At 40.8% G+C, this 24,337-nt stretch overlaps 7 protein-coding genes across 7 annotated transcripts; 3 read left to right on the top strand and 4 right to left on the bottom strand.

The window, feature by feature from the left end:
- Window positions 1–312: 312 nt before the first annotated feature.
- CABS01_02289 (uncharacterized protein) lies at window positions 313–885 on the top strand (the record flags this gene model as incomplete). The annotated part of the gene is made up of 1 exon (XM_060535667.1): window positions 313–885. The coding sequence occupies one exon, from the start codon at window positions 313–315 to the stop codon at window positions 883–885; it is 573 nt and encodes a 190-aa protein (XP_060395972.1).
- Window positions 886–1,227: 342 nt separating this feature from the next.
- On the bottom strand, window positions 1,228–2,257 carry CABS01_02290 (uncharacterized protein; the record flags this gene model as incomplete). Its single annotated transcript, XM_060535668.1, has 2 exons — window positions 1,228–1,511; window positions 1,579–2,257. The coding sequence occupies 2 exons, from the start codon at window positions 2,255–2,257 to the stop codon at window positions 1,228–1,230; spliced, it is 963 nt and encodes a 320-aa protein (XP_060395973.1).
- Window positions 2,258–3,709: 1,452 nt separating this feature from the next.
- Window positions 3,710–4,060, bottom strand: CABS01_02291 (uncharacterized protein; the record flags this gene model as incomplete). Its single annotated transcript, XM_060535669.1, has 1 exon — window positions 3,710–4,060. One exon carries the CDS (start codon window positions 4,058–4,060, stop codon window positions 3,710–3,712), a length of 351 nt encoding a protein of 116 aa, XP_060395974.1.
- A 1,040-nt stretch (window positions 4,061–5,100) lies between these two features.
- On the top strand, window positions 5,101–7,710 carry CABS01_02292 (uncharacterized protein; the record flags this gene model as incomplete). Its single annotated transcript, XM_060535670.1, has 1 exon — window positions 5,101–7,710. The coding sequence occupies one exon, from the start codon at window positions 5,101–5,103 to the stop codon at window positions 7,708–7,710; it is 2,610 nt and encodes an 869-aa protein (XP_060395975.1).
- A 156-nt stretch (window positions 7,711–7,866) lies between these two features.
- Window positions 7,867–8,972, bottom strand: CABS01_02293 (1-aminocyclopropane-1-carboxylate deaminase; the record flags this gene model as incomplete). The annotated part of the gene is made up of 2 exons (XM_060535671.1): window positions 7,867–8,592; window positions 8,670–8,972. The coding sequence occupies 2 exons, from the start codon at window positions 8,970–8,972 to the stop codon at window positions 7,867–7,869; spliced, it is 1,029 nt and encodes a 342-aa protein (XP_060395976.1).
- Window positions 8,973–9,750: 778 nt separating this feature from the next.
- Window positions 9,751–10,378, top strand: CABS01_02294 (uncharacterized protein; the record flags this gene model as incomplete). Its single annotated transcript, XM_060535672.1, has 2 exons — window positions 9,751–10,302; window positions 10,358–10,378. The coding sequence occupies 2 exons, from the start codon at window positions 9,751–9,753 to the stop codon at window positions 10,376–10,378; spliced, it is 573 nt and encodes a 190-aa protein (XP_060395977.1).
- Window positions 10,379–11,095: 717 nt separating this feature from the next.
- CABS01_02295 (uncharacterized protein) lies at window positions 11,096–11,781 on the bottom strand (the record flags this gene model as incomplete). Its single annotated transcript, XM_060535673.1, has 2 exons — window positions 11,096–11,427; window positions 11,493–11,781. The coding sequence occupies 2 exons, from the start codon at window positions 11,779–11,781 to the stop codon at window positions 11,096–11,098; spliced, it is 621 nt and encodes a 206-aa protein (XP_060395978.1).
- Window positions 11,782–24,337: the final 12,556 nt, after the last annotated feature.

Genomic DNA, 24,337 nt, shown 5'->3' on the forward strand with positions numbered 1-24,337 from the left:
GCGAAAGGTGGGACCGTCAGCCTCCCGCCAAGCTCGCATACACCATTCGAGGCACAAGTGTATCGGCGAATTTGATATAAGACGACCGTCACTCCTTTCCCAAGCAGGAGGTTAAGGACCGGACGACATCAGAACGTGCATTCACCTTTTAGATCACCGTCATCACTCCAGTCACCATTACCTCCCTCGACCGTGCTCACAGCCCAGAGACCTTGCCCGCAGCCATATCAACCCATCCATCACCCAGTACTTGCAAGACGGGGCTTCATTCGCACTCACACACACTCATATACACCCACCCAAACTCTCACAATGCGTCCCTCTACCTACCTTGTCGCAGCCCTCTGCGCAACTGCAAACGCCCTTCAAGCCATAGACGTACCAAACCGCGCCAGCGAAGCCATAGCAGCCGCCAACGCAGCCATCAAGGAACGCCGCGACCTCAACGCCTGCACATCCGTCGCAACTTCCCTCCTCCCCAAAATCACCGACAACGTGCCCGCCCCGCCCGCCGACGTGGCCGCCTACCTTGCGCTCTCAGTGACCATCACGGACGCCTGCTCCGACCCGACCATCACGGGATCCATCGGCTCCGCGTACTCAACCTACGCGTCATCGTACACGTCGTGGAGAGACAAGCACATCACCGACTTCCGTGCGCTGTGGCAGGCTTGCAGCGACGTTCCCGGCATCGTGGACGTTTTGCCTACGGGTACGAATCAGTGTAGCTCCGTTGTGGCGCAAATTACCAGCGCGGGGCCGGTTAACGGCGGCGGGTCCGGGGGTATCGGGGGGTCGCACAACGCTGCTGCTAAGCCTAGGGAGACCGGGGCTGTTGTTGCGGCGGCGGTCATGGCTGGATTTGTCGTTGCTGCTATTCAGTGAGAGTTGACTTGATGCGTGTGCCTTCACCTGAAGAAGAAGGAACGTGGGGAATGGTCATGAAGACGAGGAACGAAAGCTTACTGACACTAGTTGATACCTTGATTGAGGAGGATGTAATGAGAATTATAGCATTGCTGGGTATTTCACGTCCTTTTCAGATGGCATCAAACATGAAGGAGAAACATACTCGATACTTTAATTCCCCTCGTTGAAGCTGTCCATAATGACTCCGTATACGCCCGCTTCCATCTGGTATCTTAGTGTTTCCTCCCATATGTCTTTTCGCATACTTGACATTATCATTAATTTTGTTTCCAAAATATCTACAAGAATTCTCCCTCATCATAACAGGACGGCAAAATTCCAATTCTCTACCGCTGCATGCGACTTTTTCAAGTCCCGCTTCAGCCAGCACCGCAGCTCCGCGGCGCCGTTGATCATCACGTTGCCCCACGATACGCCGGTACACTGAGCCGACTTTGCGCAGATCTCCATGCAGTCGCCCATGGTGCTCGCCTGCGTGTTGGACATGTCGATGGCGCCGTCGTCGCCGCTGTAGTCGACCCCGCAGACCCGGAGGAAGCGCTTGTCGGAGCCGATGACGTTGTAGACCGTGTTGTCCGCGTCTGGGCAGATTGCATTGCCGCTCGAAGTTGCTGTTGGAGATGGCGTTGATGTGGAGGTGCTGGTCACCGAGGTTGGAATCGATGTTGATGCTGTCTCGGTCGCAGTTGCGTCGCTGCCGCTCCGTGGCATGGAGGAGCTGGACATTGTGGGCACGATCATTGTTGTTGATGTCGAGCTTGCACCAGTAGTTGGCGTGGGCGTTGAAGTTGAGCTTGAGGAGAGCTTTGTTAATCGACAGGTCCACGCGCATGTCAAAGTTCAAGAGAAGATGAAGCACATACCTCGTCGTCGCGGCGCTCTGGTCCGACTTTTGATTCGCGCCAATGCCGACACCAACACCAATACCAACTCCGAGAACAACCGCAACAATCAGAGCAACGAGCAACCAAAACACCCACATCGTCATACCGCAGCACTTGCGCTTCCTCTTGCGATCGCTATCCTCCTCGTCGTGATCGAACACGCTTTGCCGATACCCCCGCGTCCGAGCAGCCTTGTCACCGCCGGTGCCATCAGGTAGCGGCGGCGTGTCCTCGCGGTAGAACGTGAATTCTTCATTGTTCATGGGCGTCGGATCGTCGCCGGCCCAGTAGACGCTGGGTATCGATGCTTTGCCAAAGATGGATCCCTTTGCGCTCCGGATGGTGGCCGCTTTGCGGGGTGACGGCACGGTGCGTTTTGCTTTGAGGTCGCGGGGGACGATCGGGTCCGGTTCGTCCGGCGGGGGAGGGCGGTCGTTCATCATCTTGTTACCGATGATTCCTGTCCTCTTGCCACCTTACGTTGATCTGGTCGTTTCCGATTCCTCTAGTTGGATTCCTCCAATTGAACTTCCCTCTAGTATTGCCCAATCCCTATTCGATCCCGAAGCAAGAAGTTGGCAATTGCAATTGCCGATGCCAGGCTTTGCAGACAATAATTGCCAGAGTTGCTTTCTTTCGGCGACAAGGCTGTTGGCGTTGCGTGTAGGTTGGGTTATACGGCGAGATCCCGCACCATTATCTCGGCCTTCCCGGGACGAGGACAGAGTTTCGTAGCCTTGCCGTGGCTGGACCCTTGATATAAAAGAAACGAATGTATCTCGAACAAATGCGACCTTGTTTCAAACGAGCGAAAGTGGGCGCGCCCTGGGAAGCGCAATGCGCCGCGCTGCCGTGAATTTGAATTTGGGGGTCCGGTTTTCTCTCTCTGCCCGTATTCCTAAACCCCAGCCCCGTCACAATGTCGAGCGGGAAAAGAGTGAACCGCTTTGTGGGATCGTTTCGCCTTCAATTGAATGAATGAAATTGAAGCGAAACGTAATGAATGAGAATGAGTGAAGGAAGGGGAAACAGGAAGAATGAAAGGTAAGACAGAAACGAAAAGTGGGCAAACAGAGTCAACCGTTACCCGCGAATCCATGATCCGTTCAGGAAACTCTCCTCCTGGCCCCCTGTTGCTGGGCTTTCTCCATCAATAAAAGGACCTATATAACAGAGTCCGGAAGTGGTGGTGCCCCTGTTGTGATAATTTCCCGGGCCTGGGGCATGATGTGACGGACTAGGCCGCTTTGGCACGTCCAAGCAATCTACACCATGGAACCGTGGTTTTAGGGGCAAGGATCATGAAGGTGTTGGTTCGTGGTTCTTGACCAGTATGAGAAATCAGTTGTGTTGGACAAGTTGAAGCACCGAAGTGAAAGAAGTAAAAGATCAAGTGAGAGATGATATCCAGAGATCGGCCTGTCCGACTGCAATGCGAGCAAACGGCGCCGTGCCCATACTTTCGGGATGTTCGCCTGCCTCACCCGAGGAATGCAATGCAACTGTGACGGTCGACCCGACTCACCATTCCCAAAACCACCGATCAAGACAACGCTCGGCGGGCTGTTTTCCTCGACAAGTTAGCTCCCCCAAGCAATTGGCTTACCCCCTACCCTCATCGAAAAGAAACGGTCCTAGCGCATCCAGACCAGACAGGCACACAGATAACAAGACGAAAACATGTGCGAACTCCAAAGTGCGAGCCAGCCGTGCCAGCCACCGGGTGCTAAAGAAAGCACCTTGTGGTGGACGCGAAGGAAGTGTGGGAGTCTGACTTTGTCGCGCTGGCGCCGCGAGTTTTGTACCTTTGCGCCCGAGTCAACCCCTCATCCCTCCCATAGTGATTTAAAATGATCCTTTGGCCCCCCTCCACTCTTCTAACAGACGGTACGGATTCATGTGAGTTCTAGCCCTGCTTCCCAAGATGACGGTCCGCCGTGCATGAGCCCGCGCCGGACATCTGTTCGCTTTGGCGTGCTTTTCGTTGCGCTTTGCCTGGCCTCGATCGCTTCCGCTTTCCCGCGACGGCAACGGACTGTGCTACAGTTGAAGTGTTGAGTGGCGCAAAATCTCGAACCCCTCATTTTGGAAAGAGCAAAGAGCCTCAGTGCTTCACTCATATTCGTTGCCGTGGTCATTTGATCCAAGCTGCGGCAGGGTAAGGTGAGCAAGGAGCAGAGGTAAAGGGCAGAGAGGAAAGGGAACCGTTGGAAGCATTTGGAAGAAGGGAACTTGAACAGAGTCATGGCAGTGGTATGTGCGGAGGAAGTGTTCAAACTAGCAGAGTTTGCGATTCATGAAGGGACCGTTCATCTCAAGTTTTTCATCCCAACGGTGTCCCTGCGAGGAGCCCAACCTCGAAAATATTCCATGGGAATACTGAAAGGGCAAGGGAAACGAACGAGCTGGGGGAAACGAGCGACAAAAGCCTGCTTTCCAGCCTCGCTAACTTTGAGAATAACAACAACACTCAACTCTTGACGCCCGATAATCAAACTCCCACGGCCCAAAGCAACCTGCTTTCACAGCATTCCATGGCCCAAGCCCCTGTCCAAGCCCTTGTCGTCTTTTTTCCTTGCGAAAGAAGGCCATTGCCAGAAGAAAAAAATCTCCGAGGTTTGGAAGCCCTGGAATGCAGCCTAGAATTCTTCTTCCTCTAATTATGGCTGAACCGCTCTGCCACTGACGCCTGAGAGCTGAAAGCCTTGTGTTTGTCCTCGGCTGTTCGAGTCTCCGTAACACTAACAGTAAACAGGTTCCCGTTGCCATTGGGAAATGAAGACGAGGTCGGAACGGGTCTACTAGTGAACATGACGAGAAACTGTCAAGGAAGCCCTCTGCTCTCTTGGTGTCCTCTCCGAGGTCTCCAGCCCCCAGTCCCAGGGCGATCGCTGCAAGTCGGGCATGAGGTGGTGTGGATCATCTCCACGAACATCCCGGCATTCCGTTCATCGGGCACCAACTCGACGCCGCTCTCTTGAGATGAAGTGTTGATGCCAATCAAGTCTTCCTCCCTTTGGAAGCTTCCTTTAAACATGCACGTCGTCCCAGAGCGAGTGGCCACTGTTGCATGACTCCCGCAAGACCTTTCCTTGTCTGCTCTTATATTCGCTGCGTTCTTGCTGTTTTCGTTGGGAAATTTTCTCAAAAGGCCTGTCCTTACCGTCCCATCCCGCTCCCGAACCAGACCAAAAGAAGCGTGAAGCCATCGTCAAGTTTTTTTTCTGTTCTTTCAGCTGCAGTGGGGATTTCATTTTGATTATCATTTCGGCCCGTGGACTATAGTATGACCCATCGACAGGCCCCGCCGCAGCCGGCCCGGGGCTCGCGGCCCCAGACCGAGAAGGTATCCAGCTCGGCCTCCAAGAGCAAGGGAACTAAAGCGCCGGCTCCGGCTCCGGCGCCAGCTCCGGCTTCCAAGTCCGCGAGGCAGACAACTCCTATCGCTGCACCGAAGCCCGTTCGCCCTGTTTCTTCTCACAAGCTTCAGCCACCGGTGCAGCAGTGGACGGGAAACCCAAGCCCTCCCTCTTACACCAGCTTCAACGTTCCGCCACCCGCAAGTCCAGTACCAAAAGCCGGCGCCAACGGCCCTTCGGCTCCCCCGAAAGCTCCCTTATCCGGCCTCGGCCGTGTCGCCGACCTCCGCAGCCCGGGACCCGGCGCCCTCACCAGCTTTCCTCCACCTCCGCCGACACCGCCACAGAGGGAGCCCACCGGTTACTTCCCAGCGGGCGCAGGGCAGCAACAACAGCAACAACTATCATCAGCACAAATCAAGGCGGCCGCAGCTCGTATCCCGGCTAGTGCGGCCAATGGAGTCCTGACACCACCCGAAAATGCGAAGAGGACTGGGGCACCTGAACCGCGGCCTGGTGTGATCGACTTTGACAACCTCGAAGAGACGCTCCAGAACCTGCGCTTTGCGCCCTCGCCAATGCTGTCTACTATCTACTCCGCCCCGTCGACCCCCCGCGACGAGCTCGCCACGCCAGACTTCACCGCCAGCACCACCACATCATGCTTCACGCCTCCCTCCACGAACCCGACCCCTGAGCCCGTGACGCCGTTGGATCTCACCCCTCGAGGACCGCCTCCAGCGCAAAAGCAGCAGCCAAAGAAGGAACTCACAATGTCGCCCACGAGACCGCGCGCCAACTCTCGAAGAGCCAGCCCGCCCAGCAGAAAGCGAGGACGCGGCGTCGTCGCCTGCATCGACAGCCCCGTCACCTTTTGCACGACGTGGTACACGCACCCTACCGCGCCCGACTTCTCCATCTGCTCAAAGTGCTACGAGGACCACCTCGTTGGCACCCGGTTCGAGCACGACTTCCGTGGCAAGATCTGCGATGATAACAAGCCGCGGGTCTGCCGCTTCAGCAAGCCCCGCGTCAGGGACCATCTTCTCCGCAACACCCTCGCCACGGGACGCATCGAGGACCTCGTCACCTTCCTCCTCCACAGGAGCGCTGTTCCGGATTGTAGGGGCGCCGATGGAGCCAAGGGAAGCGAAGGCGCCAAATGGTATCGTCCAAAGAACAATGCCGTACCAAACATGGTTGTCTGCCAGGCCTGCTTCGAGGACCATATCCAGCCGTACCGCTTCGCGGCCAATTTTGAGCAGGCCACGGGACAAGCCACCAACGACGTCTGGTCCTGCGACCTCTCCACCCGTTACATCCAGAACATTTACAAAGAGGCGGCCGTCAAGGACGACTGGCTCGGCTTCACCAAGGAAGCCCTCGCTAGGATGAACCTCCCCCCTTGTGCCAAACGCCAAAAGGTTACCGTCACCTCCCGCAAGTGGTTCACGCCCACGGCCGCGGGCCACGACGGCGTCCTGGTCTGCGCCGCTTGCTACTGCGACTTCGTAGCCGGCACCGGCGAGGAAGGAAAATGGTGCGACGCCGGCACGAACCTCGCCTCACGATACGGCAGTCTCGTCTACTGCGCGCTGGGCCACTTCAACATTGGCATCGCAATGTCCTGCGCCACCGAGGCCAAGCAGTACTCCATCTTCTGGAAAGCCCTCGACGCCGCCTGCAATGAGGAGTTTTGCAGCCCGCAGGGCATCACAGACGGGACGTGGTACACGTTCCCCTCCCACCCAGCCGAGTTCGGCATCTGCGCCGCCTGCGTGGCCAACGTCGCCGAACCCCTCGGCCTGAGCTCTTCTCTCGTGCCAAAGTGCGGCGTGTCATCCGGCACGACGCTTCTGTGCTGCTTTAACCCCGCGAACCCGCGCTTCGCCCCTTACATGACGAAGCTTCTCGAGGGTCACTTCACAGCCGACACCCAGCTGCTTGAGTCCTACGCCCTCGAGTTCGCCAGCCTGCCCCTCTGCCCGCGCGACGAGGATTTCCGTGACAGGCGGTGGTACGGATGGCAAGACTGCACAATTTGCCCGTCGTGTTACCACGAGTCCATCCGCGGCACTACACTGGCGGCCGCCATGCCGCTCAAGGGCGTCACCGTGGGCGCGAGCCTCATGTGCGAGATGTACAGCCCGCGCATGCGCAACCTCTACGCCCAGGCTTGTGCCCGTAACGACCCATCGGAACTGCTCCGGGTGTCTAAAGCCCGTCGGGCCGTCTACGTCGAGACGGTACCTACGATCCGGCAGATGATTATGGAGGCGCAGATGGCGTTGGGGCAGCAGCGCGTGTTGAATGTTGCAAGCTCGACGAGCCGGGCTATGGGACAGGCGAAGGAGGTTGTGATGCCGAGTCAGGGGGTGTATAGTGTGCCCGGCGTTGGATTCGGTTTCTCGAACCACTTTGAGGCTCAGGGGGCCTCGTACAGCAAGCAGGCCAACTTGATCATGGCGGAGTATGGGTCGGGATCGCGGACGCATGTTATTGGGACGTTGGAGAAGAGATGGAGAGAGGTTGAGTGAGTTGGATGCCTTGAATGAGCGAGGATGTACATGCATGTTTTTTCCTTTGTCTAAAGATACCACTTAGAATATTGAAAAGTCTTTCCAAAAGATTCATCAACTCTAGCCTCACTTGCACTCTATGATGTTCTAATACCAGCATAGGAGCACGGGATATTACTGCGTCAGCTTCGGGTACGCACTCAGAGCTGCCTGCCCGCCAGTATGCAAAAACAGCGTCGCCTTCCCATCAAACCCTCCCGCCTTGGCAGTATGCAGCAGACCAGTAAATGCCTTGCCAGTATAAACCGGATCCGTCAGGATCCCCTCCGTCCGAGCCAATGTCTTGATGCCCTCCGCCGTTCGCTCATCAAGGTGGCCGTACGAGCCTCCAAGGTACTCGTAATCGATCTCAAAGTCGTTTCTCGTGATCAACTTGGGATCCAGCCCAACCTTCTCCGCTGTGGTCCTCGCAATATCCAGCACCATCTGTGCGACGTCGTCCTCGGCCTTCCTCAGGATCGAGTATCCGACTAGTCGCTTCCGCGCACCATCACGGCCGACCTGCTGCGCGAGCTTGAAGCCGGCGACAAGGCCGCCCAGGGTCGATCCGGAGCCGACTGCGACTACTATGTTCCTGATATTTGTGCTATATTTGTCTTCCCACTCGAGAAGCTCAAAGGCCCATCTTGCGTAGCCTAGGCCGCCGAGGGGGTGTGTGCTTGCGCCCGCTGGGATCACGTATGGCTTCTGCCCGCGGCTCTCAAGGGCGGTGACGGCGTCTTCTTTGCTCGTGTTTGGCGGGAAGGTCTCTGCACCGAGAATGGAGTTGAGCTGGATGTTTCCTGCGTACTTGTACTCCGGGTCCTCTGATGAAACGGCAGTGAGGGGGAAGAGGGCGACCTATCTATCTGTCAGAGGAGACCTGCGCCATCTGAAGACGGGTAATTACGACCTCTATGCGAGAGGCATAGACTCACTTTCAAACCTAGCTTTGCCGCAGCCGCAGCGGTCTGGCGCATGTGGTTCGACTGGGTTCCGCCAGTCGTGACTATTGTATCCGCACCTTGATCGATAGCGTCCGCCAAGACGTATTCTAACTTTCGCACCTTGTTGCCTCCGAACGCCAGACCAGAGTTACAGTCATCACGGGCGATATAGATGGCCCCGTCCTTGGTCCCCTCCTGCTCAGGTAGTCGGTGCAGCTGTTCAATGTCTACCGGCCGGTCATAAGTCAACTGGAGACGAGGGATCTCGCTGAATGGATGTGGAAGATTGACCATGTTTACTTGATCTCTAGCTTCATTCAAAGGATATGGTTCGGAAATATTCTGAAAGATCTTGGTCTCTTGGTTTGAGACGCGAGAGTTGCGGCCTCAACTTGAGACTTTGGAAGAGGGGCCATCTAAGGTGAGATGAGTGACCCCGCTCCAGCTAATTCTATGTGAGCCTATGACGTGCGATTTGGGATAAACGTCGTGTAATTTGTCAGCGCTGGTGGTTTTGAACTTGGCTGTTCACGATTAGATACTCTGGTACGTCGATGTATTCAATCCACGTTCATATGATGTCAAGTAGATACCGACGCACCTGACCAAGTAGCGCTCGAAACGTCAAATCTCCTTGAATACTGTCTTGTGAGAGCACACACTTGTTATCTAATTGTTATCCAAGCAGAGGGATACAAATCCACCTATGGTCTATCACTATGGCTGGAAGTTACGACACCATCGTCTTCCCTAGAGACTCGGGATTTAGACAAAGTGCAGGCCATTCAGCGACCGTTCTTAGTTCGGCGCGCTCAATATCGATAAACTGCTCGTCTCCCGCGATCTTGCCCAGCCTTACTGGCCGCAGTACGTCAAGTTAGACTTTATTTCGGCCATCGAGGTATTGCACAGGTAAGTAGAGAAGCAGCCCACTCTACTGCTTGATGCCAGGCACCCTTCCCATCTTACCTTCGACATCTTCGTTCCCCTACGCGCGCGTGATACCTCCTCCGCAAAAACACAACACCGACAAAGAGCCCAGGTACAAATTACCGGATATATAACAGCAACAATGAAGTGGGCAGTTATCTACTGGCTCCTGCCTCTCGCCTGCGTGGCCCAAATTCCCGTTGACCCGCTCCCTTACACACCCCTCAGGCCCAATCCCACCCAGAAGGTGTTTCCCACCACGACCTGGTGCGCAACAGTAACGCCCACCGAGATTCCTGGTGTAAAGCCCAACGTAACCCTCTCATGTACAACATACGCCCCGGAACCGACAGTATTTGCTCGATTCAACCGCATCCCGAGGGCCCGAGGCCAGGCACGATGCTGGTACGATAGCTACGTCGACAGGATCGAGATCGAAAAGCGCACGCTGAACAACCAGGCCGAAATTCTCAAGGGTGTCTACGAGTGCCAGGATAGGTGTCAGCAGCCTCTCTCGAACGGCAAAGAGTGCAAGTATGCCGTCTACGTCAAAGCAGGCCCTAGATCGAAAGACCTTTGCTTGTTGGACAATCTGGTTTACGAACCGTTAGCTGTTAATTACCGTGGCCCGTTTGATTCTTGGCTCTGCATTGGCAGCGAGAAGATGCTGCCCGAAATTGAGGATGCTCCAGATGTAAGTTCAGATAGTCGGTAGACGAGCAGAAAAAACCCGTAACTGATAATTTCAGACGAATGAGGGGGAAATATAAGCTCTTTGGCGTAGGATTATCGATCAGTTCTGCACTGGGATTCGACGCTTGGCAATATCAGCACCATCAAGGCGAAATTCGAGGTACCGTATTCAAATGGAAAATGCACGATAGGGGCAAATGCAGACGGATCTTACCAACATCAAATCTTTCCGACATGGCAGCTCAATTCAACCCGTAATCTGATCGACATACACCGCATCATGCTACGGGGATTGCAGGTAATAGCTGATAAGAATATCAATTCACCGGGAATGTCCCAATCTGTTCGAAGTATCATATTCTTAGATGTAAGAATGAGGGAATCAGGAATGATTACTGCGTCCACTTCGCTAGCATTCAGCCCTTTTGTGAATCGATCTCTACACCATGCCGAGTCAAAGCGGGTCTCAAGTCGAGCAAAAACCGACGAACATCACGGCAGCGGGCCTGAGAGTGTTCACACATGCGATCCGAAACAAAGTTAATTATGCAGCTGGCGTGCTCAAAAGATTGTAGGGATCGATAATGCTATCTGATAAGCCTTAGAGATTATGTCCCTTGAGAGGAACCAGACTCCTCGAAAGGAGATAATTGAAACGACAGTAAATGCTAAGGTATATGTTCCATAGCGCCTAAAATATGCAATCCAAATCCATAAACACAGATTTCATACCCTGTTGGATGTTATGTTCGTAAAAAGCCAGATTATTCGTCAAGAACCCCCCATCCCCAAATTTACAAGAAGAGAGCGCCAACGGCAACGGCACCAATCAGGCCGAGACCTTGAGGCGACACAACACCCGCAGCATTGGGGGTCTGGGATGTCTGACCGCCCGCCGTGGTCGGGGTGGTAGTGCTGCCGCCGCTGTTGCTGCCGGACCCGGATGCGGAGGTCTGAGTCGGGGAAGAGGATCCGCCGCCGACAGCGCCGGGGGTGATGGTTGTGGTGAGTTGGGCCGAGGCAGTGGGTCGGGCCGCTGAGACGGACGGGGTTGTAGACGCGTAGGATGCGGTGGAGGCGTAGGAGGTGCTGGCGAAGCCGCAGGTTCTCAGGATGTCGTTGATGTCTAGGTCGATGTGTGTCAGTATAAAACGACATTGAATGATGATGTGTTGTGGTTCATCTGCTTACCATCTAGGTCATCTCGGTCACGGACGTTCTGGTCCATGCAGCTTGCGCAGAGTGCGGCATACTGGGAGACGTTGATGCTGTTGTTTGTGCAGACGCACTGGGCCTCAAGACGGTCCTCGGTCAGGTCATCTCTGACCAGGTCGTCATTCACCTCGCAGGCTTGGCCGAGGTCGTAGATGGGACGGCAGACGGCCTGGCACTGGGTGGGAATGTCATCGTTGTCGAGCTGGAGGTCGGCCTGGACGAAGGCGACGGCAGCAAGGGACAAGGCGACGCGGTTGAAGTGCATTATGGCTATTGTAACTGTTTTCTGGGTGACTAAAGTCGATTTCAGGTTGAAACTGGTTGAAATATGTCACAATGAGTTGATGTTGTGATTGTTGATGGTGTCGGAATGCTGATGTGAATCCAGGATGTAGAGCGGGATGTTGCCGGATATATACTCATGTTTCGGCGAACGACTCTCCTCCCAGGGGCGAGGATCCATGGATCAACAACTCAGAGTCGATCAACGGCGGAATAGACAGACAGACCACGTACGAAAAGCATGACCGTGTCTCGGGCAGCGACCGCGCATCGTCACTCAGAGGCTTGGGTCTTGGTTGGTCCCTTGGCGCTGGCAGTTCTCCATCTCCGCAGCTTCCACTCAGTTTGCCGCTATTCGAAAGTGGATTTCGATGAGGGAAGCCAAGAAGCCCCCTAGCTGCCCCAGCCTCAATTGACGACTCAACATCCCGGGCATTATTCGACGGTAGTTTCTCGTTGTGTGACCGATTTGCTAAAGCCCACTGAACAAGTCTAAATTGAACACGCGCTAATTACCTAAAGTCGAGCTCTCGGCAAGTGTTGCTTGGGGGCCTTTCGGTGCTTGTTGGTTGTCAGATTGCTCCATTAGAGCCCTATATCATGTTTGTTCTACCTCCGCCGTCCCCGAATCCCCAGGAAAGCTTAATATGATACGACTAGGGCCCCTTGTGAGCAGGTGAACAGTCACAATTTGCCGACTCTAAGACGGATAAGTGTCGCGTGCTACAACTGACAGCATAACAATTACGGACATGACCGCTTAGGCAAGGTCAATGCCGGCCGACAGCCGGGCGAGCAGCCAAGCACCCCCAAACACCTGAAGTGGCGCTATAATAACCAACCAACAAAATGCCAGAGGTAAATGCGTATCACGGGTGCAAGACAGTTGCGTTACTTTTGTGCCTCTCGTTAGCACATAGAGTACCATTTGCCAAGGTGAAGAACATGGCTGTCTACGCGTATGCTTAGCCTTCTCGATATGAGGCATGCGAAGCAAGATCCATCACTAAACTTGGACATCTCGCCTCTTCCAGAAGCTGGCAGCCGTGGATCTTGCCAAGACCCATTGCCCCGTCGACTAAATCTTCGTTATTTTGATTATCTGCCAATTTAATGTACTTTGGTTACTTGCAGAGAGGTAAAGTAATCGCTACAAACCGTACGTAAAAATTTAAGATCAGAAAACTCGCCGGCGGCACATCCCCGCCAAGCACAGCAGAGCCACGGCGACACGCACCAGCCCGCCTCCCAGGCTCGTGCAACCATAGAAAACATGCATTCCGACAGGCGTTCCGTAAGGGTTTCTTTCCGACTGGATCACCGACCTAACGCTACCCAAGGATCCCAAGAAAAAGATCCGAAGATGAGCTGTCCTGTTTCACATCTCTACTTGGCGCATAGTGCCGGAGAGGGAGAGCCTTGTACATAGTCAGTCCAGTACTTTGTTGTTTACGGTTCGTCCAGTCATGTTCTCAGAGCTTGAAGGGGGTGTTCCCTGCCAGATACATCAGCTTACCACTCAGTGCCCCAAAATGACGCTGGGCTGCGGATGATCGACACCGCGTCCTGCCACTGGGATCAGCATCGGCGCAGAAATTTGACCACTAACGGAGGCTTTTATCTTGGGATGGTGATTGTTCACTGGATGTTAGTCTCCGCCAGCCTTCGTCAAATCCACGCAACTCTTGACGCTATCCCCAGCTTTTCTTGCAGCTTCATGGGTAATTCTATTCGCAGAGAGACAGTCGAAGCAGCTTCGAAGCGGGGTAGCTCTACGTTTTCCCAAAAAGGCTCCAAAACTTCGCGGTGTCTCCATGTCTAGGCTAGCTGAGAGGAGGCGCGGGTACTGTGATGCTAAATTTAGGGCCTCACGATGCGCTTGCATCTTGGCACTCTGTCAAAAGAAATTTCAACCGACAAACAAAATTCGACACAAGGTCCAATGGAAATTTGAGGTCAAAAAAGCTTCAAACTCTGATTATGATCGAACGAACTTTTGGGCTTCTAGAAGTTTAATCGCAGCGAAAGAAACTACCGTGAGCTACTTTGTCCGAATAATTGTCGTCTATTTGCTGGTCTCTTCATGGGGTCCACGCAATATGCCAAGACATTACTGAAGCTTCGCCTCGCTGGAAAAGACGGGCGAAGGAGAAGAAAGCGAATCGAGTTGGATACAACAATCAGAATTGCGTAAAAGCCTCAATTTGGTATGACAGGAATAGACTCAGAGTGGGGACATCCGACTTGTACCTGTCCGGAAGCCAGACCGCAACTTCACGATCTATATTCGTCTGGTTGGGCTGGTCATGGAGTTGTTCTCTTGACCGTTTAGCCGGCTTGATTGAGCCCGATTGCTTGGAAGGTCTGCGTCGAGATCTGCGCATCGTCTACCAATACAGGGAAGTCCCAGCTCATCAAGGTTAAGAAGATTGGTCGTCATCTCGTGATCATCATACGCGTACGAGGTAGAGGCTTAGTACAGTTTGCAAGACATAATTTTAAGTAGTGAGAAAATTGGAAGCTAAATCTAGCAGTGTCTGCTTCCTCATGATGTCCCGGATACTGTGTTGATCGAGTAGGTAACCTGGGAAAACCGGATAGAGCAGAAACAGCAACATCGCCTGACTCAATGCGGGCTGGATAGGATACATTGAAGTTGCCTGTTGTCGCTCTAGTAAAGCATGTTATCACAAAAGCCGAGTTACCATGTCACGAGATTTCTCAGTACGACCTGAATCATTTGAGTTTCTGAGATACAAAAAAGTCTATTTCTATTAGTATCCCTATTACAGGGTAGTTAGTTCGAACCGTAAGTTAACAAAAAAATTAATTAAACTATATAAATATTTACGTAATAAGTATAAAAAAGAAGTTCTAATTATAAGTTAAGCTAGCTATAATAATTATAAATAGGGCCCCTAATTAGCCCTTATATAGTTAGCTATATATTATAATTAAATTAAATTTCTAATTTAATACTAACTTTCTCTTTTTTTTATTAATTTAACTATTATAATTAGAAATATAATTCGACCTCGGGCCCGTTTACTAAATTATCTCTTTTTTTTTTTTTTTTTTCTTTTTTTTATATAACCTATCTTTCTATTTATATAAGGACTTTTTTATTACTTATAAATTACTCTAATCCCTTATTTAGTACTATTTTTATAAAAGCGTTTACGAAGTTATTTTTATTATTAATTTAATAAATCTTAAGTATTTTATACTTTTTATATAATTACTTAAGGGCTATAATATCAATTATAAGCCTCTTTTTTTTTATTATTTTTAATTTAATAAAGTATTTATATAGTAAGTAAGAATTAGTATAAATAACCGTTAGAATAGGTAAAAAGCTAAGTTAATTAGTAATTTTCCTTAGCGTTATTAAAATTATATAAAAAAAGTTAACGCTATTAACTATATTATAAACCTCTAACGCTAGTATATTTCTTATTATTTATTTATTTTTAGTTAATAAGTAATAGATTATATTATTATATATAATAAATTTGCTCTTACTTATACTCTTATTAACTAAGATAATAATATACCCTAATTATAAAATAAGGTTATTATTATTCGTAAATAACTTATTAATAAAAATATAAAGCTTATTAATTATAAAGTCGATTAAGTAATAAACGAGGCCTCGATCGAGATTTATTTATTACTACTTAAGCTACTTATTAAATATTTTAATATTTTATTTAGTTAGATCTATAACTTATATTACCCTAGCGTAATTAAAACTTATTTTAAGTTAATAAATATTTATAATATATACCCCTTATATAAGCTTAGCTTTATACTATTTTTTAATATTAGTTATATTTAGATTAACGAAGTTAATTTTCTTACCCTACCCCTTTTATTAAAAAATAACGGTTTCTTTTTTAATTATAAGAATCTTATTATTAAATACTAGAGAGGTATTTTATTACGACTTAATACGCATAATAAGGTCGGGGCCTCGCCCTATAGGACCTACGGCGGCTACTATACTATATATATAAAAGTACGGGTTTAGAGTAACTCCTCTCGGAGTAAAAGAACTATAAATAAGTTACGTAACTATAATTATATAATAAAATAAAGAACGGATACCTATAAATAAATAAGACGAACGATTATAAATAAGTAAAACAGACGACCGTTTAGTAAACTATTAAATAATAATAAATAAAGATATTATAAAAAATATATTTAAAAATAAGACTTATATATAATATAAACTTAAGCTAAGCTTAAGGATAGACTTTTATAATTTCTTTAGTAATTAACTTAGTATTAAATTTTATAATTATTTTTAGCTATTTTTATTAAGAACCCTTTTAATAAAACTATAATTAATTACTAAAGCTTTATTTATTTTATAACTTATAAATATAATTTAAAAAAGCTATTTATAATTACGATACTATTTATTTAATACTCGTAGCCTTAACTTTTATTAATATACTTATTACGATTAGTTAGTTATAATACTTTAATTACTCCTATTTAATAAAGTTTATTTTATAAAAAACTAACTAAATAGTATAAATATATCGACTATTAATAATAATAATATAGCGCAGCTTATTAAAGTAATTATACTTACTATTTAATAACTATATAATATAATACTTAAACTTAAAAATAAAAATAAGTAACTTTATACTTAGCTTATAATACCCCGACCTCTTTTAATACTTAGAGCTAAGTACCCTAAACTAGAACCCTATAATAAGTCCCCGGACACTTTTTAAGGATTCTTTACCTAAACTAGGGCCTATTTATATTATTATAAGACCTTTTTTATTACTAAAGCTAATAAGGTTTACTACGTAGCTTTATTCTTTAAAAAAGATACCCTTACTTAGTTTAAGCCCTTTATAAAAGACTATTTAAAAAACGAATATAACTTTTAAAATAAAAATACTAAAAAGATCTTTAATAATTATAATAAATTTAAAAAAAGACTTAAAAAAACCTTTAGTAACCCTAATAAAAAACAAATTACTAAATAAAAGCTTATAACCCTTATATAAAAAGGATTAGTTAATAAATATATATTTAAATTTAAATAGATCACTTTTAAGCTTAATTAAGGTAATAATATACTTATAATAGCCTTCTATTACGGCTTAAAAAAAGAAATTAAAAATAACCTTTTTTAATAAGAACGACTAAATAAGCTTTATAATTATATTAATATAATAGTTAAGATTAATAATTAACTCTATAAACGACGCTTTAAATAAAAAAAATAAAATACTTAAAATAACCGAGCTAAACTTAATAATAAACGTAAGTATAAATTAATAACTACTACGATAGGGTATTATAGCGGACTAATAAATCTTAGCGTTATTAAAAAAAAATAACCTCGCTAAAAAAAGGACTTTAAATATTATAATTATAATAAATTAAGATATATAGCTAGAGATTATTAATAACCTAAGCGTATTTAATACTAACTTATTTTAAAAAAGCGAGTTAATATTATAAGTAAAAAAGTCCTCTATAAATAACTCTTATAAACGGCTTATTATAATAATAATTATCTTACTTACTAAAATAATAAAAAATAAATAGAATAGTACTTAAAATAACTTAAAAATAAGGGACGACCCGGATATAATACTATACTATCCGTTAAAACCTTAGTAATAATAATAATAAAAATAAAAATACCCGCTTACTAACCCTATACTCTTAAAAAAAATAATATTAAATATATTACTACGCTCTCTTAGATTTATAAAAATATAAAAAAAAAAGCTAAGATAGACCCTATTATAAAAAATATACTTTACTTTTTTAAAAAACGAATTAAATAAAAATACCTAGTTAATATAAAAGAGTAACTTTTTAAATTTAAAAAAAAAGGACCTAATACTAAAGAAATTATAAATAGCCTCGTTTATATAGTATAACGAAACTATATAAACTAAAAATAATTTACTAAGTCTAAAAAAGGACTCGATTTAAATAAAATCCTAACTAAATCTATTTATATAATATAAAAAGTAAATAATAATAAAAAATTTATTTATAAAGTTAAAGAATAACTTAGGGACCTCGTATATAAAAATAAGATCAAAGTACTTAAAAAACTAACTCTTAACTTCGGAGTTATAAAAAAAAGAAAAATTAATTTTAATTTTAAAAAAAAAGATATTAAAATAGGAACTAGTTCTTTTTATTTTAATAAAATAAAATTACCCTATAATTTAAACGAACCTCGTAACGTTACTTAATAATATACTTAGATAGAAATCAATTATAAAATACTACTTAGTATTAATAATACTAATTTTAAAAAAGATAACGACGAATTATAATATAAGTATATTTATCTATTTAAAAATAACTAAACTATTTAGTTCTATAAAACTAAAGAACGTAAAAAGGTTATAATAACCCTCTATATAAATAAAAATTACTCTTTACTTAACCCTAAAGACCCCTTTTATAAAGAATTATTTTAAGTAGAGTACCTAAATAATAAATACTTTTAATACTTTATATATAAATAAAATAATTACTTCTACTTACGAAAACGTAATAATAAGCTTATTAAAAATATTTATATAAAAAACTAACTACTTAATTAGATATTACTAAGTTTTAATAATAATAATAAAATAATATTTAGCCTAAACCCTAGCTTTTTTATAAAATACTTTAATAATAAGTATATAAAATAAAAAGACTATAAATACGACTAATACTAAGTTTATTATATTAAAAAAGCTAAAACCTAAAGAAAATAATAAGAACTAAGTAAATAAGGTACTCGATAAAAAAAGCGTATAATAAAAAACTAAAAAAGCTAATTATAAAAGAATAATAAAAAGTAAAAATAAAAAAAAAGTTCTTATATATAATTAAATAACGTCCCCCCGACAGAGCAATCCGCCGGGGCCATACCGTATATTACGTATTAGGGAAAACTAGGTATATTACGCTCTATACCTAACTACTAATTAAAACTCCCAACCTTTTGCTACCCGTCTAGAGGGCGAGCTATACCCACTCTAACGTATATAAGACCTCCTAGTACTAGCCCGCGTAGGCGGCTAGATCCCGTATTATATACTCCTTCTTGTCGAGGGTTAGGGGACCCTTTATATATTCCCTTACGTCTATAATATAGCCCGTATTAGAGGGATTTCTAGTTCCATAGAGCATAATTTCTAAGCTAGCGTTAATATACCGGATCTTAACGTCCGTACTAGCCCAGCTATCTACGGCGTTCGTACTATTACCTAGCTAGATTCTGTACTACCAAAAAGTACTACGCTACTCCTTAGGCATACCTACGTTAGCCACGATAGCTAGGGCATCGAGGGGGCCTAAGAATCTATCGAGCCCCAGAGGGGGGGACCTATTAAGGGGCATCTTTAGTAGAGTAGTAGTTTATATATTAATAGGTTTATTTAGTAGATTTATTTAGTAAATTTATTTAGTTTAAATAGAGAGTAGCTTTAGGCGATATTAAAAACGATGAGAATAAAAAGAATCTTTACGAGCTCTAGTATAGTAAAAGAGTAGTAGATATTAGCCTATTTAGCCCTTTTTCTAGAAACCTCTATGTCACTATTAAAGTTTAGAACCTTTATAGTTAAGGAAGGCTACTTCTAACTATTACGGCCGACTATTATAACTAACTATTATAGCCGACCTCTACCGTCGACCTTTTTAGCTAGTGCCGCTACGTAAAGGGTAGCTTACCTATCCCAAATTATATAGTAGTTTTTATATCGAAATTACTATATTACGTTAAGTACGTACTTAGGGCACATTGTACGTATTATATAGTTAAAAAGTATACTATATCGTATAATTTTTTTTAAAAGCGTAATCCCGTTAAGGTCGATCTTTTATACCTATAAAGCCAGAAAAAAAACCACTATATAATTAAATAACGTAATAATATATATTTATAAGTTAATTTTAATATTTATAAATAAGGATTAAACGCTATTATTAATAGCGGTATATAAAAAACTTATATCTTATTAAAAATAATAAATCAACTTAATCTATTATAAATATAAAAAAATAACCTATATCGATTATAAATAGTAAAAGGAGAACGAGTTAATTATAATTATAAATATATTAATTAAGAGACCGTATACTTCTTAATATATATTAATAACTAATAAAAATAATTATAATATAATATTATAAAAATTAGAAATATTAATATTATTTTAAGAATCTCGTAGTTATAAAAGCATAACTTACGGATAGATTAAATTATTAGCTAGGTCCTCTAAGAAAATTTAGTTATTAAATAACTTAAAAAAAAAAAAAGTTTAAATAGATTTTTAAGAACTCTTAAAAAACGAAAATAAATATAATATATAGCTTTTATTAGGATAGTAAAAAGCTCTAAGAAGTTTATAATTAGTACTAATAATTAAGGATCGTAACGACTCTAAACTATACTTAAGAAGTACTAAATATATATAAAACTATTTATAAAACCTAAAGAAATAGGATTACTAAAACATAGTAACTAAGATATAGAAATCGAATTTAAAAAAGGAACGTAACCTAAGTTCTTTTTAATATATTTAATAAATTAAAAAGAATAGGAATATTTTAATAAATATATTAATAAAAAACTCGAGAAAGGACTTATTTAACTATCGAATTCTTTTATAAAATTACCCTTATTTTTTATATTAAAAAAAGGAATAAAGAAATAAAAACTAATTATTAATTATAAAAAACTTAACGAAATTATAAAAAAAAATTACTACCCCTTATTACTTATTACTAAGCTTAAAGATTTATTTTATAAAGCTAACTAATTTATTACTATAAATCTTAAAGAAGTATTTAACTAAATTTAGATTAAGGAAAAAAATAAATAAAAAACGGTATTCTAAACTCGTAAAGGACTCTTTAAGTACTTCGTTATACCTTTCGGACTTATTAACGCTTTAATAACTTTTTAAATAATAATTAACTACGTATTCCGGGAGTACGTTAATATTTTTATTATTATTTATATTAATAATATTCTTATCTTCTCCCCCGACTTTAAGATATATAAAAAATATATTTATATAGTATTTTAAAAATTTTAAAATACTAAGCTATATACCGAACCCTCTAAATACGAGTTCTATATATAAAAAGTAGACTTCTTTAAATATACTATTATATTAAGATAAATCTATATATAAGTATTAAAAATAGAAGTAGTTAGAAATTAGCCTATATTATAAAATATTAAGGATATATAAAAATTCTTAGGATTCGTTAATTTCTATTAATAATTTTTTAAAAACTATATTAATATAATTAGACCCTTTAATAACTTAATATAAAAGGATACCCTATTTATTTAGAATCCTAAGTATAAAGAAGTATTTATTAAAATTAAGAATATAGTCGTTTTTAAACTAGTTATTATAATCCCAGATCCTTAAAAACCTTTTAAAATTAAGATTAACGCTTCGGACTTTATTATAAGAGCGGTTTTAAAATAATAAGATAAATAAAAAAAGCTTTATTTATATTATTTTTATTTTAAAATATTTTACGGAGCAGAATTAAGTTAGTAAATTTATAATAAAGAGTTAATAATAATTATCAAAATATTTCGAGAATAGAGACTATAGTTATTTAGAACTAAGTACGAAGTTATAGTTTATATAAACTATAAAAACTTTATAAACCTTACGATAAATAAGAATTTAAATAAATAATAAGTTAAATAGAGCGAATTCCTATTTAAATATAATTTCTAAATTATTTATTAAAAAGGTTTAAAAAATAGTAGAATAAACGCTTTTAATAAAAGGCCTAATTACGAAATTACGGTCCCTAAAAAAATATAAATTATCCTTAAATAAGAGAAGGATAGTAGCCTTATACTAATTATAAAACTCTTTATAATAACTAAAAAAATTAATACTAACTTAACTAAAAAAATAATCCCTAAGCTTATTATAAAAATTTATAATATATTAGTATACGGTTATTAAAGAATAACTAAAATATAAAAACGGATTCGTTAGTATTATAATAAATCCGCTATACGCGCTAAAATTATAAAAATAATTAAGGACTACGTAACTTATAAAAAAAGTAAAAATAGCCCGTATAAACCTTATAGCGAGCTATAACTACTATAATTACTAATAAAAGTATAATAATTAATTATATAGGACTTTATTATTAAATTATTAAAGTTTAGAAAACTATTTACTAAGTATAGTATAATAGTATTTTAATTATAATTAACTAACTTACTAAGTTTATTTACTTTATTCCCTATAAAGAATTAAGTACTATAAAAGACCTAGTATACGTATTTATTAAGGTTATATTTTTAAACTATAGTTTACTAAAAAAAATTATTTTTAATAAAAATAAGCTATTTATTTCGAAGTTTTAAAAATCCCTAATTTCGTAACTTAGTATAAACTATAAACTATTAATATTATTTTACTTATAAACTAATAAATAAATAGAAAGGATTAATTAAATTCTTAAAATATACCTTCGTTATTATATAAACTATAACTAAGATAATTAAGTAGTGCTTTTATTAATAACTTAGTTTATATATAATAATATAGTTAATAAAAATACGAGAGAATCTCCGTTTTACCTTAACTATAGATTCTAATTAATAATATATAGAAAAGTATAATAAGGATTATAAGTTATAAGAGCTATAATAAACGTAAATAAACTTAAAGAGATTTATAAATAAGCCTTACTAAACCTCGAGTTTATATAATAATATATAAAAAAGAACGCAGATAAATTAAGGATTAGAAGACTATTTTTAAAAAAGGGGAATAGTACTTATTTCCTTTACTATAATATTAAAATAAAATAACTAAGTAATAAATTAGATTATAAAAAACTTAGACCTTTTAAAATTATTAAAAAAGTCTTATTAGTTAATTACGAATTAAAACTACTAAATACGATATAATACTATCCCGTTTTTTATATCTTATTATTTAAACCTATATTAAAAAGTTTATATATAAAAGATTATATTATCGTTAAACTAAACTAATTAAAATACGAAGTCGAACGAATTATTAATTATAAAATTAAGAATAAAATATACAAATTCCTTATTAAATAAAAAAACTATAGATACGAAAAAAATATATAAGAACCTATTATAAACCTCTAGAACTCCTAATAACTTCTTAAAGAATATTAAAATTAAAATTAAATTTAAAACTCCTAATTATTATAATATCCTAATTAATAATTTTAAAAATACTATTAGCTTATACTTTACGGGCTATTAAGAAAGTATTTTTAAAGTCCTTAAAAAACTCCTCTAATATAACTCGACTCTTTTTAAATACTATTTACTTTTAAAAATAAAAACGCTCTAACTTAAATAATAACTTATTTAATTTAGCCTAAGCTTATTAATAAGCCTTAGCTTTTTTTTATAACTCCGTAGCCCTCTCTTAAAACCGTAACTCTTCTACTTCTTTTTTATAATTAAAATAATTAAACTTTATTACTAACTAACTAACTATACCTAGTTAGCTAAAACTTATAAATAAAAACGTAATACTTACGAGTATAAATAGTATTAATAAACGTATTATATAAAATACTTAAATAATAGTACGTTTTATAAACCTTAGAATTAAAAAGAACTAAATAATAGACCCCTCGTAAGTAATAATTTAAATAAAATATTATTTCTATGCCTTTATTAAAAAAGCGAATAATATATAATAATTTATAATAAAACGTAGCTATTAAAAATTTCGATTTTTTAATTTAACCTAATATTATATTAGTATATTTTAAAAAAATACTTAACAATTCCCTAATTTAGAAATAAATAACTTACTTATAAGCCTAGAGGACTAGACCTTTAAAAAAAGAAGCTAATATTATAACCTAATACGTATAATAAAGTCGGGGCCTTGCCCTATAAGACCTATAATAACTACTATACTATATATATAAAAATACGGGTTTAGAATAACTCTTTTTAAAATAGAAAAACTATAAATAAGTTATATAACTATAATTATATAATAAAATAAAAAACGGACGCCCGTAAATAAATAGAACGGATAATTATAAATAAGTAAAACGGACGACTATTTAGTAAACCGTTAAATAATAATAAATAAAAATATTATAAAAAATATATTTAAAAACGAGACTTATATATAATATAGACTTAAGCTAAGTTTAAAAATAGATTTTTATAGTTTCTTTAGTAATTAATTTAGTATTAAATTTTATAATCGTTTTTAGCTATTTTTATTAAGAACCTTTTTAATAAGACTATAATTAATTACTAAAGCCTTACTTACTTTATAATTTATAAACATAGTTTTAAAGAAGCTATTTATAACTACGATACTATTTACTTAGTACTCGTAGCCTTAACTTCTATTAATATACTTATTACGACTAGCTAGTTATAATATATTTATTATAAAAACCTTTTTTAATTTCGTTACGAAGCTTACTTTTTAAAGCTCTTTATTCTCTTTTTTTATAAAGTTAATATTAAATAGGCTTAA

This window comes from Colletotrichum abscissum, assembly GCF_030869225.1.
Source record: "Colletotrichum abscissum strain IMI 504890 chromosome Unknown Scaffold_4.1, whole genome shotgun sequence".
Classification (NCBI taxonomy): domain Eukaryota; kingdom Fungi; phylum Ascomycota; class Sordariomycetes; order Glomerellales; family Glomerellaceae; genus Colletotrichum; species Colletotrichum abscissum.